The sequence below is a fragment of the Oncorhynchus mykiss genome, chromosome 5, assembly GCF_057628025.1.
Source record: "Oncorhynchus mykiss isolate SJ-2025 chromosome 5, ASM5762802v1, whole genome shotgun sequence".
NCBI classification, from domain to species: domain Eukaryota; kingdom Metazoa; phylum Chordata; class Actinopteri; order Salmoniformes; family Salmonidae; genus Oncorhynchus; species Oncorhynchus mykiss.
The window spans coordinates 24,157,421-24,169,674 of NC_143026.1; the positions used below are offsets into that span (position 1 = coordinate 24,157,421).

Sequence of the window (12,254 nt, forward strand, 5' to 3'; positions counted from 1 at the left end):
GCCTAGTTCTGCACTCGAAAAAAAATAGACAGAATGAAAATGTAGCACTAAAACTGACGAAGACATCGGGCATAATTTCAAGCTATGACTTACGGAAGTCCAGAGAGGACAGATTCACTTTTTATGGCTGCAGGGGCAGTATTGAGTAGTTTGGATGAAAAGGTGCCCATTGTAAACGGCCAGCTCCTCACTCGGAGTTGCTAATATATGCATATTATTAGTGTTGGATAGAAAACACTCTGAAGTTTCTAAAACTGTTTGAATTATGTCTGTGGGTATAACAGGACTCATATAGCAGGCAAAAACCTGAGAAATTCCACTTCCTGTTTTTTTTCTTCTGGGGGTGGCAGATTTTCAACCAAGCTCTCAATGAAATTACAGCGAGATATGGATGAGTTTTCACTTCCTACGCCTTCCACTAGATGTCAACAGTCAATAGAACTTTGTCTGATGACTAATGTGAAGGGGGTTCAAATGACACAGGAAATGGTCACCACTGCCACGAGTTGACCATGCATTCACTATGCGCGTTCACAGGGGAAGCACCTGCGTTCCACCGCTCATTTGAAGTCATTCTAATTCTCCGGTTGGAACGTTATTCAAGATATATGTAAACAACATTCTAAAGATTGATTCAGTACATCGTTTGACATGTTTCTACTGACTGTTAGGGAACTTTTGGACATTTCGTCACGTTATAGTGGACGAGCTTTGTGACTTTGGAATTGTTTACCAAACGCGCTAACCAAAGTAGCTAATTGGACATAAACAAAGGACATTTTCGAACAAATCCAGCATTTATTGTGGACCTGGGATTCCTAGGACTGCATTTTGATGAAGTTCAAAGGTAAGGAAACATTTATCATGTATTTTCTGGTTTCTGTCGACTCCAACATGGCGGCTAATTTGGCTTCTGTTCTGAGCGCCGTCTCAGATTATTGCATGTGTTGCTTTTCCGTAAACTGTTTTTGAAATCTGACACAGCGGTTGCATTAAGGAGAGGTATATCTATAATTCCATGTGTATAACTTGTATTATCATCTACATTTATGATGAGTATTTCTGTTGAAACGATGTGGCTATGCAAAATCACTTGATGTTTTTGGAACTAGTGAATCTAAATAGCCAATGTAAACTCAGATTGTTTGATATAAATATTAACTTTATCAAACAAAACATTATTGTGTAACAGGAAGTCCTATGAGTGTCATCTGATGAAGATAAAATTAATCACTAACCTTGAATTATCTTTATTTCTGGTTTTTGTGAATGCTATATTTCACTGGAAAATGGCTGTGCTTATTGTGGTTTGGTGGAGACCTAACAATCGTTTGTAGTGCTTTCGCTGAAAAGCCTATTTGAAATCGGACACTTTGGTGGGATTAACAACGAGAAAAGCTTTAAAATTATATAAGACACATGTATGTTTTAGGAATTGTAATTATGAGATTTCTGTGGTTTGAATTTGGCGCCCTCTATTTTCACTGGTAGTTGTCATATCGATCCCGTTACCGGGATTGCAGGCATAACAAGTTAATAAATAAAAAATATCACGACAGATGTGCTTAGTGCAAAGTCTTAGATCTTTGTAGTCTTACTGCCTCTGATGCACTACGACATTGCTGTCAATCTATCGTTAACTTTTTTATTTTATTTTACCTGTATTTAACTAGGCAAGTCAGTTAAGAACAAATTCTTATTTTCAATGACGGCCTAGGAACAGTGGGTTAACTGCCTGTTCAGGGGCAGAACGACAGATTTGTACCTTGTCAGCTCGGGGGTTTGAACTTGCAACCTTCCAGTTACTAGTCCAACGCTCTAACCACTAGGCTACCCTGCCGCCCCACTTCTTGGTGACAGGGGGCAGTATTTTCACGTCCGGATGAAATGCATGCCCAAATTCAACTGCCTGCTACTCATCCCCAGAAGATAAGATATGCATATTATTAGATTATTATTAGATTTGGATAGAAAACAATTCCATTATTTTACTTTTAGATGTGTGTGTATTGTTATGAATTGTTAGATATTACTGCAGTGTTGGAGCTAGGAACACCAGCATTTCACTACACCCGTATACTAACATCTGCTAAATGTGTGTGTGCGACCAATACAATTAAATTATATGTAGGGACTGAAAAAGCACAGTGCACAAATCATACCGGGTGTGGATTTTCCTTCGATTAGGCTTTTTAAATTCAATCAGTAAACAGTGGGCTGAACTAGTGTTGACGGCAAGCATAAGAACACCTGTGATATTGTTCTCCATAATACCCATCCTGCTGCCTGGGACCATGACTAGATCCAAAGATACTGTAGATTGACACCAGAAGTTCTCCCTACCTGGGTTTCATTGGCGATGCGTGGAGGCACCTCGATACCAATCTTTGTTAGCTCCCGGTCCTTGTAGTGGCCGTACTGGTCGTATCCCATGTAGCCTCCGCCTGTGGCGATGAGGAGAGGAAAGGGCCTGATGCGAGCCTGAAGGCCGAGAGAGGCTGCATTGAACCGCTGTCGCCCTGCACCATGCATATAACACAAGGGTAATATTACGAACAGTTACAGTTCTTTCCATAACAGGTCTTGCATATTCAGTACCAGTCAGAAGTTTGGTCACACCTACTCATTCAAGGGTTTTTCTTTATTTAAAAAAAAAACGATTTTCTACATTGTAGAATAATAGTGAAGACATCAAAACTATGAACACATATGGAATCATGTAGTACCCCACCCCCCCCCCAAAAAGTGTTAAACAAATCAAAATAGAATTCATATTTTTTATTCTTCAGAAGTAGTCACCCTTTGCGCCTTGACAGCTTTGCACACTCATGGCATTCTCTCAACCAGCATCATGAGGTAGTCACCTGGAATGCATTTCAATTAACAGGTGTGCCTTGTTAAAAGTTCATTTGTGGAATTTCTTTCCTTAATGCGCTTTGAGCCAATCAGTTGTATTGTGACAAGGTAGGGGTGGGTATACAGAAGATAGCCCTATTTGGTAAAAGACAAAGTCCATATTATGGCAAGTACAGCTCAAATAAGCAAAGAGAAACAACAGTCCATCATTCCTTTAAGATATGGTCAGTCAATCCGGAACATTTCAAGAACTGCAGTCACAAAAACCATCAGGCGCTATGATGAAACTGGCTCTCATGAGGACCGCCACAGGAAAGGAAGACCCAGAGTTACCTCTGCTGCAGAGGATACATTCATTAGAATTACCAGCCTCAAAAATTACAGCCCAAATAAATGTTTCAGAGTTCGAGTAACAGACACATCTCAACTGTTCAGTGGAGACTGCATGAAATCAGGCCTTCATGGTCAAATTGCTGCAAAGAAACCACTACTAAAAGGACACCAATAATAAGAAGAGACTTGCTTGGGCCAAGAAACATGAGCAATGGACATTAGACCAGTGGAAATCTGTCCTTTGGTCTGATGAGGCCAAATGTGACATTTTTGGTTCCAACCACCGTGTCTTTGTAAGATGCAGAGTAGGTGAACAGATGATCTCAGCATGTGTGGTTCCCACGTGAAGAATGGAGGTGGTGTGATGGTGCTTTGCTGGTGAAACTGTGTGATTTATTTAGAATTCAAGGCACACTTAACCAGCATGGCTACCACAGAATTCTGCAGCGATATGCCATCCCATCTGGTTTGCTCTGTGTGGGACTATCATTTGTTTTTCAACAGGTCAATGACCCAACACACCTCCAGGCTGTGTGAGGGGTATTTGACCAAGAAGAAGAGTGATGGAGTGCTGCGTCAGATGACCTGACCTCCACAATCACCCAACCCAATTGAGATGGTTTGGGATGAATTGGACCGTAGAGTGAAGGAAAATAGGGCCCTATGATTTCCGTGATGCGGAAAATGCGGACGGAATATTAATGTAGTAACCTAAATGATTTCAAAATTGTAAAATTAGACGAGTATGCCTAAAGCCATTTTTTGATTGTGGTATTTTTAGGGGGGGGGGGGGGTGAATGCATGGGACCATTACTTCACCTCACAACTTAGCGGTCACTTTGAGAAACATGTCAAAGAGGCCATTTGAGACGGCCAAGTTGTCTCATTCATATATATGAGACTATTATTATTTTATTTTTTTAAACCTTAACCCTAAATTCAGAGCAGAGCAATACCCAAAGGACTATGAGTCAGGCGATAAGCTGTTCTGCAAATTCTGTAAACATACTATTGATTTGACCAGTAAAAATGTGTCATGACCACTTAAAGTCTAAAGCCCATGTGAAGAACAAGGAAAAGCACCATGTTAGCCAGAGCATGCCTCTTCAAATGACCATTACTAGTGCAAGTGCATCAGCAGATTCAAGACGATAATTTATTCAGGACTTTGTGGCTGTGTGCGCCGAGTCTGACATCCCCTTAGAAAAGCTAAGAAAGCTACAGCAGTTTCTAGTGAAGCATTGCAAACAGGGAGGAGCGTTGCCCGAAAATGAGAGCAGCCTCCATCAAACTCACCTGCCCCGTGTGTTTGACCAACATGACTGCCGTTCTACAGAAGAAGTTTGCGGTGGTTGTTGACGAGACAACAGAGGCAGGTGATTCTAAAAATCGTCATTGGTGAGTTACCAGCCTATTTATATATCGTTGCAATAGCCTACATTTACATTCTGCAATGTGAACTGTCCGCATGCAAATTGTGATATTCCAAACAACGAGATATCGTGGTGAAATATAGCGATGCATAATGTCAGCAGCTATCTGCCTCTCCATCTAGCCAATTATCGCTGTATAGTGTTTACACTTGAAATGTAAATAACTTATTCACAATATTATTTTAGGTTAAAACATAATTAAAGTTCTTCCTTATCTTTCATTGTAGGTGTAGAAAACCAGTACTTTCCGGTGGATGTCATTTTCATGGACCGATGCAACTACTCAACTTTTCCCAAGCTATACTAGCCTCCCTCCACAGCAACGATCTGAACCTGAATGATGCCTGGGCTTTGGTCACAGATGATGCCTCCTACTGCCTCAAGGCATTCAGAACCTCCTTGTAAGGAGTGATGCCCAACAGTGTCCATGTAACCGGTCTCTGCCATGTCATCAATCTGGTGGGTGAGCCCTGGCAACACTACAAATACTTCTCTGAAGTTGTGACATGGAAAGAGAAGATGGGTGAGCTTCCTCATTATGAAGGAGTTTGTGCAGGCCAAGGCTCCTCCTGAAGCAGTGAGCTCCAGATGGAATAGCTGGTTTGAGGCAGTGAAGTACCATGCAGAGCATGTTCATCTGTACAGAGAGTTTTTGTTGGCAGAAAAGTTATCATCCCAGGCAGTCACAAACATCCTCAGCCAGCTGGAAATAGAGGAGAAGGTTGCTGCATTTTTACCTAGATTCTTGCATGACTTTTTAAAAATGTATAATGAAACACTTAGTAGAAAGCTGTATTGAAGCACTTGACTTGATTTAAAAAATAGTGCACTGTTGAGTTGCATCATCTTATTCAATTGTTGACGTTTAATTAATTCATATTAATAGACATTCTTTCTGATGATAAAATTAGTGTAAATCGTAAAACACAGAATTCAGAAAATGTTTAAACAAAAAAAACGGAATTTGGAAAAGACTAAAGCTGATTTCAAAGGGCCATAGGAAAAGCAGCCAACATGTGCTCAGCATATGTGGGAACGCCTTCAAGACTGTTGGAAAAACATAGAGTATGCCAAGAATGTGCAAAGCTGTCATCAAGGCAAAGGGTGGCTACTATGAAAAATCTAAAATATTTTGATTTGTGAACACTTTTTTTGGTTACCACATGATTCCATGTGTTACTTCATAGTTTTGATGTCTTCACTATTATTCTACAATGCAGAAAACAGTACAAATAAAGAAAATCCCTTGAATGAGTAGTCAAACTTTTGATTGGTACTGTATTTTTATTTTTTTTATCATAATTCCTATTGTAGCTAAATGTGCACGTCATGTTATTGTAAATAAACCATAGAACCGGGTAGACTAATTACTGAGTTGAGACAATGGCCTAGGCTACTCGCTGGATAGTGTGATAGAGTTGACTCACAAATTATGTAATTATTTGTGTCTGAAAGTTTTTACTGATAATGTACTGGCCAGAATGAGAGAAGCTCTAATATGAACAATTAATAAACCAGTGTTTGGCAATCCCACAGCCCAGGGTGGTTGCGCCAAACGTTGAATAATATCTAGGCCTGACAAGTTATGTCTCGATATTTTGCATCAATGCACACTGAAACCATTGTGGTGTAATCAGAGGTGTAGTAGAGGGTAAATGTTTACCAACCTTTTTTATTTTGCACAAGCATTTACACACATTTGTTACCCACTACATTACTGCGTGTAATCCTTTAGCGCACAACTTAGTACTCAAATGTCTTGTAAAATACAAAAAATATATGGCTTTGTCAAAAGAATACTATAGCAACTGATTGATACACCTACTAAGGCCATTGGAATGTTCAGTAAGTTGGTACTACAATTTGCACCTCAGTTTCTGAATTTGCTACACTGGTGTCAGAGGAGAGATGGCGCCCCTGTGACGCCATTGGAGTAATGCACTTGTAAGGGTCTTTAAGGTGTTTTAAAGAGAGTTAAAGTGATACAGGATAGCAGTAATGCCACTTTACTTTTGGTTAACACACTACTTACTACCACTGAGCATGTTCATCTAATTAGCACAGAGACTACTGGGAATGTAGTCAAAGAGTGTTTGACAGCCCCAGTCACCATGTTGGTTGTAAAAGCCTGGGTCTTGTCTGGGACTGTTGTGTGAGGATGTCAGTGTGAAACTCACCACTGGATAATGAACGCCATGGCCCTGGATGAAACTGTCCAGCTCCTTGTGCTCTGAAGCGGAGCCACCCACTGCAGGCAGACAGAAGAAGCACATACTCTAGTTATATATTTCAATAACTATCCCAATACCACATTAAGAGATCGGAGCTACAATATACAGTACCGGTCAAAAGTTTAGACACCTACTCAAAGGTTTTTCTTTATTTTTACTATTTTCTACATTGTAGAATAATAGTGAAGACATCAAAACTACAGAATAACACATATGGAATCATGTAGTAACGAAAAGAAAGAAAAAGAAGTGTTCAACAAATCAAAATATTTTAGATTATTCAAAGTAACCACCCTTTGCCTTGACAACTTTGCACTCTTGGCATTCCCTCAACCAGCTTCACAAGGAATGCTTTTCCAACAGTCTTGAAGGAGTTCCCACATATGCTGAGCACATGTTGGCAGCTTTTTGTTCATTCTGCAGTCCAACACAACCCAAACCATCTCAATTGGGTTGAGGTCAGATGATTGTGGAGGCCAGGTCATCTGATGCAGCACTCCATCACTCTCCTTGGTCAAATAACCCTTACACAGTCTGGAGGGGTGTTGAGTCATTGTCCTGTTGAAAAACAAACGATAGCCCCACTAAGTGCAAACCAGATGGGATGGCTTATCACTGCAGAATGCTGTGGTAGCCATGCTGGTTATAAGTGTGCAATGAATTCTAAATAAATCACACAGTGTCACCAGCAAAGCACCACCACACCATCGCACCTCCTCCTCCATGCTTCACGGTGGGAACCACACATGCAGAGATTATCCATTCACATGCTCTGCGTCTCACAAAGACACAGTGGTTGGAAACAAAAATCTCAAATTTGGACTCATCAGACTATAGGACAAATTGAATTGAATGTCCATTGCTCATGTTTCTTGGCCCAAGCAAGTCTCTTCTTATTGGTGTCCTTTAGTAGTGGTTTCTTTGCAGCAATTTGACCATGAAGGCATGATTTCACGCAGTCTCCTTGGAACAGTTGATGTTGAGATTGGAGCTGCACAATATATCGGAGAATATATTGGAATCAGACGATATTTGCTAAAAATGACAACATCGGCCCGATGTCTAGTTTAACGGCAATGTGCAAAACCGATGTCAAAGCTGACGTACCTACATTATATACAGTGGGGAGAACAAGTATTTGATAACCTGCAAAATTGGCAGTGTTTCCCACTTACAAGTAAATAATGAAACATGTTCAATTTCATTTAAATAATGCAAAAACAAAGTGTTGGAGAAGAAAGTAAAAGTACAATATGTGCTATGTAAGAAAGCTAACGTTTCAGTTCCTTGCTCAGAACATGAGAACATATGAAAGCTGGTGGTTCCTTTTAACATGAGTCTTCAATATTCCCAGGTAAGAAGTTTTAGGTTGTAGTTATTATAGGAATTATAGGACTATTTCCCTCTATACAATTTGTATTTCATTAACCTTTGACTATTGGATGTTCTTATAGACACTTTAGTATTGCCAGTGTAACAGTATAGCTTCCGTCCCTCTCCTCACTCCTCCCTGGGCTCGAACCAGGAACACATCAATAACAGCCACCCTCGAAGCAGCGTTACCCATGCAGAGCAAGGGGAACAACTACTCCAAGTCTCAGAGCGAGTGACGTTTGAAACGCTATTAGCACGCACCCCTGCTGTTTGAATGAATGCTTACGAGCCTGCTGGTGCCTACCATCGCTCAGTCAGACTTCTCTATCAAATCATAGACTTAATTATAACATAATAACACACAGAAATACGAGCCTTAGGTCATTAATATGGTCCAATCCGGAAACTATCATTTCGAAAACAAAACGTTTACTCTTTCAGTGAAATCCGTATTTTATCTAATGTATGGCATCCCTAAGTCTAAATATTGCTGTTACATTGTACAACCTTCAATATTATGTTATAATTACGTAAAATTCTGGCAAATTAGTTCGCAATGAGCCAGGCAGCCCAAACTGTTGCATATACCCTGACTCTGCGTGCAATGAATGTAAGAGAACCAACACAATTTCACCTGGTTAATATTGCCTGCTAACCTGGATTTCTTTTAGCTAAATATGCAGGTTTAAAAATATATACTTCTGTGTATTGATTTTAAGAAAGGCATTGATGTTTATGGTTAGGTACACGTTGGAGCAACGACAATCCTTTTCTGCGAATGCGCACCGCATCGATTATATGCAACGCAGGACACGCTAGATAAACTAGTAATATCATCAACCATGTGTAGTTAGTTATAACTAATGATTATGATTAATTGTTTTTTATAAGATAAGTTTAATGCTAGCTAGCAATCTAACTTGGCTTCTTACTGCATTTGCGTAACGGGCAGGCTCCTCATGAGGTAGGTGGTTAGTGCATTGGACTAGTTAACCGTAAGGTTGCAAGATTGAATCCCCGAGCTGACAAGGTAAAAATCTGTTGTTCTGCCCCTGAACAAGGCAGTTAACCCACCGTTCCTAGGCCGTCATTGAAAATAAGAATGTGTTCTTAACTGAGTTGCCTGGTTAAATAAAGTTTGTTTTAAATTTTTATTAAATTAAAACAAACAACAAAAAAATGGTCAAAATCGGCATCCAAAAATACCGATTTCAAATTGTTATGAAAACTTGAAATCGGCCATTCCGATTAATCGGTCTACCTCTAGTCTTGATACAACATTTTGAACAGATATGCAATGGTTCATTGGATCAGTCTACAACTTTGCACGTTGATTCCATCTAGTGGCCAAAGTCTAAATTGCACCTGGGCTGGAATAACGCATCATGGCTTCTTACATTTCAAAGATAATGCAAAGAAAAAATCATTCTCCTAAATTATTTTCACATTTCCAAAAACTTCAAAGTGTTTCCTTTCAAATGGTATCAAGAATATGCATATCCTTGCATCAGGTCCTGAGCAACAGGCAGTTAGATTTGGGTGTCATTTTAGGTGAACATTTAAAAAAAGGGGCGGATCCCATTTAGAACAATGACGGTCCATCGAAGCAGGATGTCTAAGTATGGGTGGTCCCGGGAATCAAATCGACTACCCTGGCGTTACAAACACCATACTCTCCCACCAGTTCAAATTTTTGCGCCAAAAGTACTTTAATATTTTTCTTGCCAGCATGTTCGCCAAACTACTAAACTGTTAGTGGCACTGTCACAATGCAGAATCATGACATAGTAGGTGGGGTTGTAAACAACACAAATATTACTGACTAGTAGTAACGTTAAATATAAAATGTTGTTGACACGAGTGACAAGACATTGGCATCATTAGAGCTAGGTAGCTAATGCTAGCCGCAATAACTTTTGAAATTAGCAAACCGGTGTTACATTTTCTCCCATCAACACAATTATATTATTACTCTTCCAATGGTGTGTAGCCACCATGCATTGGAATAGCAACATAATTCTGACAAATAAACGTTCACAAGCAAATTACAACATTACCTGCTAATTTTCCTCGCTGTCAGTGGCAGCTGATTACAGCACAACTTTCCGAAGGACGCTGCCATCTTGTGAGTGTGTAGAACGATCGTTTAAACAACCAATCAGTACTCGGTATTGAGGAAAGCTTCTTCGTCTTCGCAAGACGAATATTAATCCTAGCTGGAGGTCTTTGTCGCCACCTAAAGGATTGTGATACTATAACACTGTGTCTGATTGTGCCAAAGAGTATGGCAAAGATTTGTATAACTAACCCAAGATAGACCACAGACTGTTGTTTCCTATGGGAACTAATTAATCATAGCGGGCAGAACGAGCAAGAAGGTGGGCAGAGCCAAGCACGAGCTAGTGAGAGCCTATTGGGGCGTTCTAGCATGTATTTGCAAATTTCCGTTAGGGAACGCATACTCTGTGAGGTGCGCGTGTGCCATTTCTTAATTCGCCCTTGCATTCCTTCTGAACAACGACATTTTTTCAAACTTTGACAAAGGGTAAAGTCTACAAAATTTAGTCCACTTTTAGTCCACTCTACTCGTAACTTATTTTAGTTTTCGAAACAGAAAACTGTATTTAGATGAAATGTTTAATCGATGGGGAAAATTTGCAGAATGAGGGGCAAAATCCATCTTGCTCTATCTCACTTCACATCCGATTAACATCCGGTCACATCCGGATATATATCTTGTCTCATTTATCTAAATTTGAGTGTGGGTTGTGGCGAGATTTACAATTGAAATACCGCGAGAGTTTGGACTTCATGGAGTATTATGTTGCTATGACGATAGCTTCCAAGAGTTAGGACCTTTGGCGATGGTAGAAAATATGCTTTTATTTATAGACTGTATATTGGTTTGCTCATTCATCTGTGATGACAGTTAGTATTCATAAGGATACGTCGTAACGATGCAAGCTAAGGTTAAATTTATGCTTATTTATAAAACCCTCTTAGGCCTCACTCCCCCTTATCTGAGATACCTACTGCAGCCCTCATTCTCCTCAAACAACACCTGTTCGAACTGCCCAATCATGTTTGTACTATGTTGTGTTTTCATGTGTTGCTGCCATGCTATGTTCTTAGGTGTCTCTTCATGTAGTGTTGTGGTGTCTCTCTTGTCGTGATGTGTGTTTTGCCCTATATTTTATTTTTAATCCCAGCCCCCGTAGGAGGCATTTTGCCTTCTGATAGGCCGTCATTGTTAATAAGAATTAGTTGTTAATGGACTTGCCTAGTTAAATAAAAAGAAATAAAATGTCACCGTGGAATGCCAATTAGCTAACATCACTGTCCTCGGGAAGCACGACAAGAAGGTGCACCGCTATAGCGTTGGTGTTGTACTTGTACGGATGTGCTTACCAACTTTAAGTGCGTCAACGTGGCAGATGTATTCACAGTTTGGCCAATGTTTTCTCTGCCATGATTTTATTTCACGTAGTATAGAAACAATAAGTTATTTAGATCTGTGATTCCCAAACCTTTATTCTCGGCCCCACTTCCAGCATTGGTGAATATCCCGATTTGGTCAAGAAGCGCGAACACGCAAATATATACTGAACATAAATAGAAACGTAAAGTGTTGTTGGTCCCATGTTTCATGAGCTGAAATAAAAGATCACCAACATTTTCTATATGCACAAAAAAACTTCTCTCTCAAATGTTGTGCACAAATTTGTTTACATCCCTGTTAGTGAGCAGTTCTCCTTTGCCAAAATAATCCATCCATCTGACAGGTGTGGCATATCAAGAAACTGATTAAACAGCATGATCATTACACAGGAGCACCTTGTGCTGGGGACAATAAAAGGCCACTCTAAAATATGCCATTTTGTCACAGATGTCTCAAGTTGAGGGAGCACGCAATTGACATGCTGACTGATGGAATGTCCACCAGAGCTGTTGCCTGATAATTTAATGTTAATTTCTCTACCATAATTTGGCAGTACGTCCAACCGGCCTCACAATCGCAGACCACATG

General features: G+C 40.0%; 1 protein-coding gene and 1 long non-coding RNA gene across 6 annotated transcripts in view; one reads left to right on the forward strand and one right to left on the reverse strand.

The window, feature by feature from the left end:
• LOC110523465 (phosphatidylserine decarboxylase proenzyme, mitochondrial) overlaps window positions 1–10,935 on the reverse strand; it is a 41,411-nt gene extending 30,476 nt beyond the window's left edge. The window contains exons 1-3 of one of the 5 annotated variants that reach the window (XM_021602166.3): window positions 10,285–10,935; window positions 6,800–6,870; window positions 2,344–2,519 (exon numbers count right to left, since the gene is read on the reverse strand). In XM_021602166.3, coding sequence (XP_021457841.2) covers window positions 2,344–2,519; window positions 6,800–6,870; window positions 10,285–10,349 — 312 coding nt within the window. In that variant the 5' untranslated portion in view covers window positions 10,350–10,935. Of the gene's footprint in view, window positions 1–2,343; window positions 4,859–6,799; window positions 6,871–10,284 lie in introns of those variants that run through there. The other 4 variants (XM_090234235.1, XM_090234237.1, XM_090234234.1 and 1 more) reach the window with 4 other exon arrangements.
• Window positions 4,422–5,885, forward strand: LOC149983206 (uncharacterized). The gene is made up of 2 exons (XR_016495929.1): window positions 4,422–4,587; window positions 4,850–5,885. It is a non-coding gene; the product is annotated as an uncharacterized LOC149983206 (long non-coding RNA).
• Window positions 10,936–12,254: the final 1,319 nt, after the last annotated feature.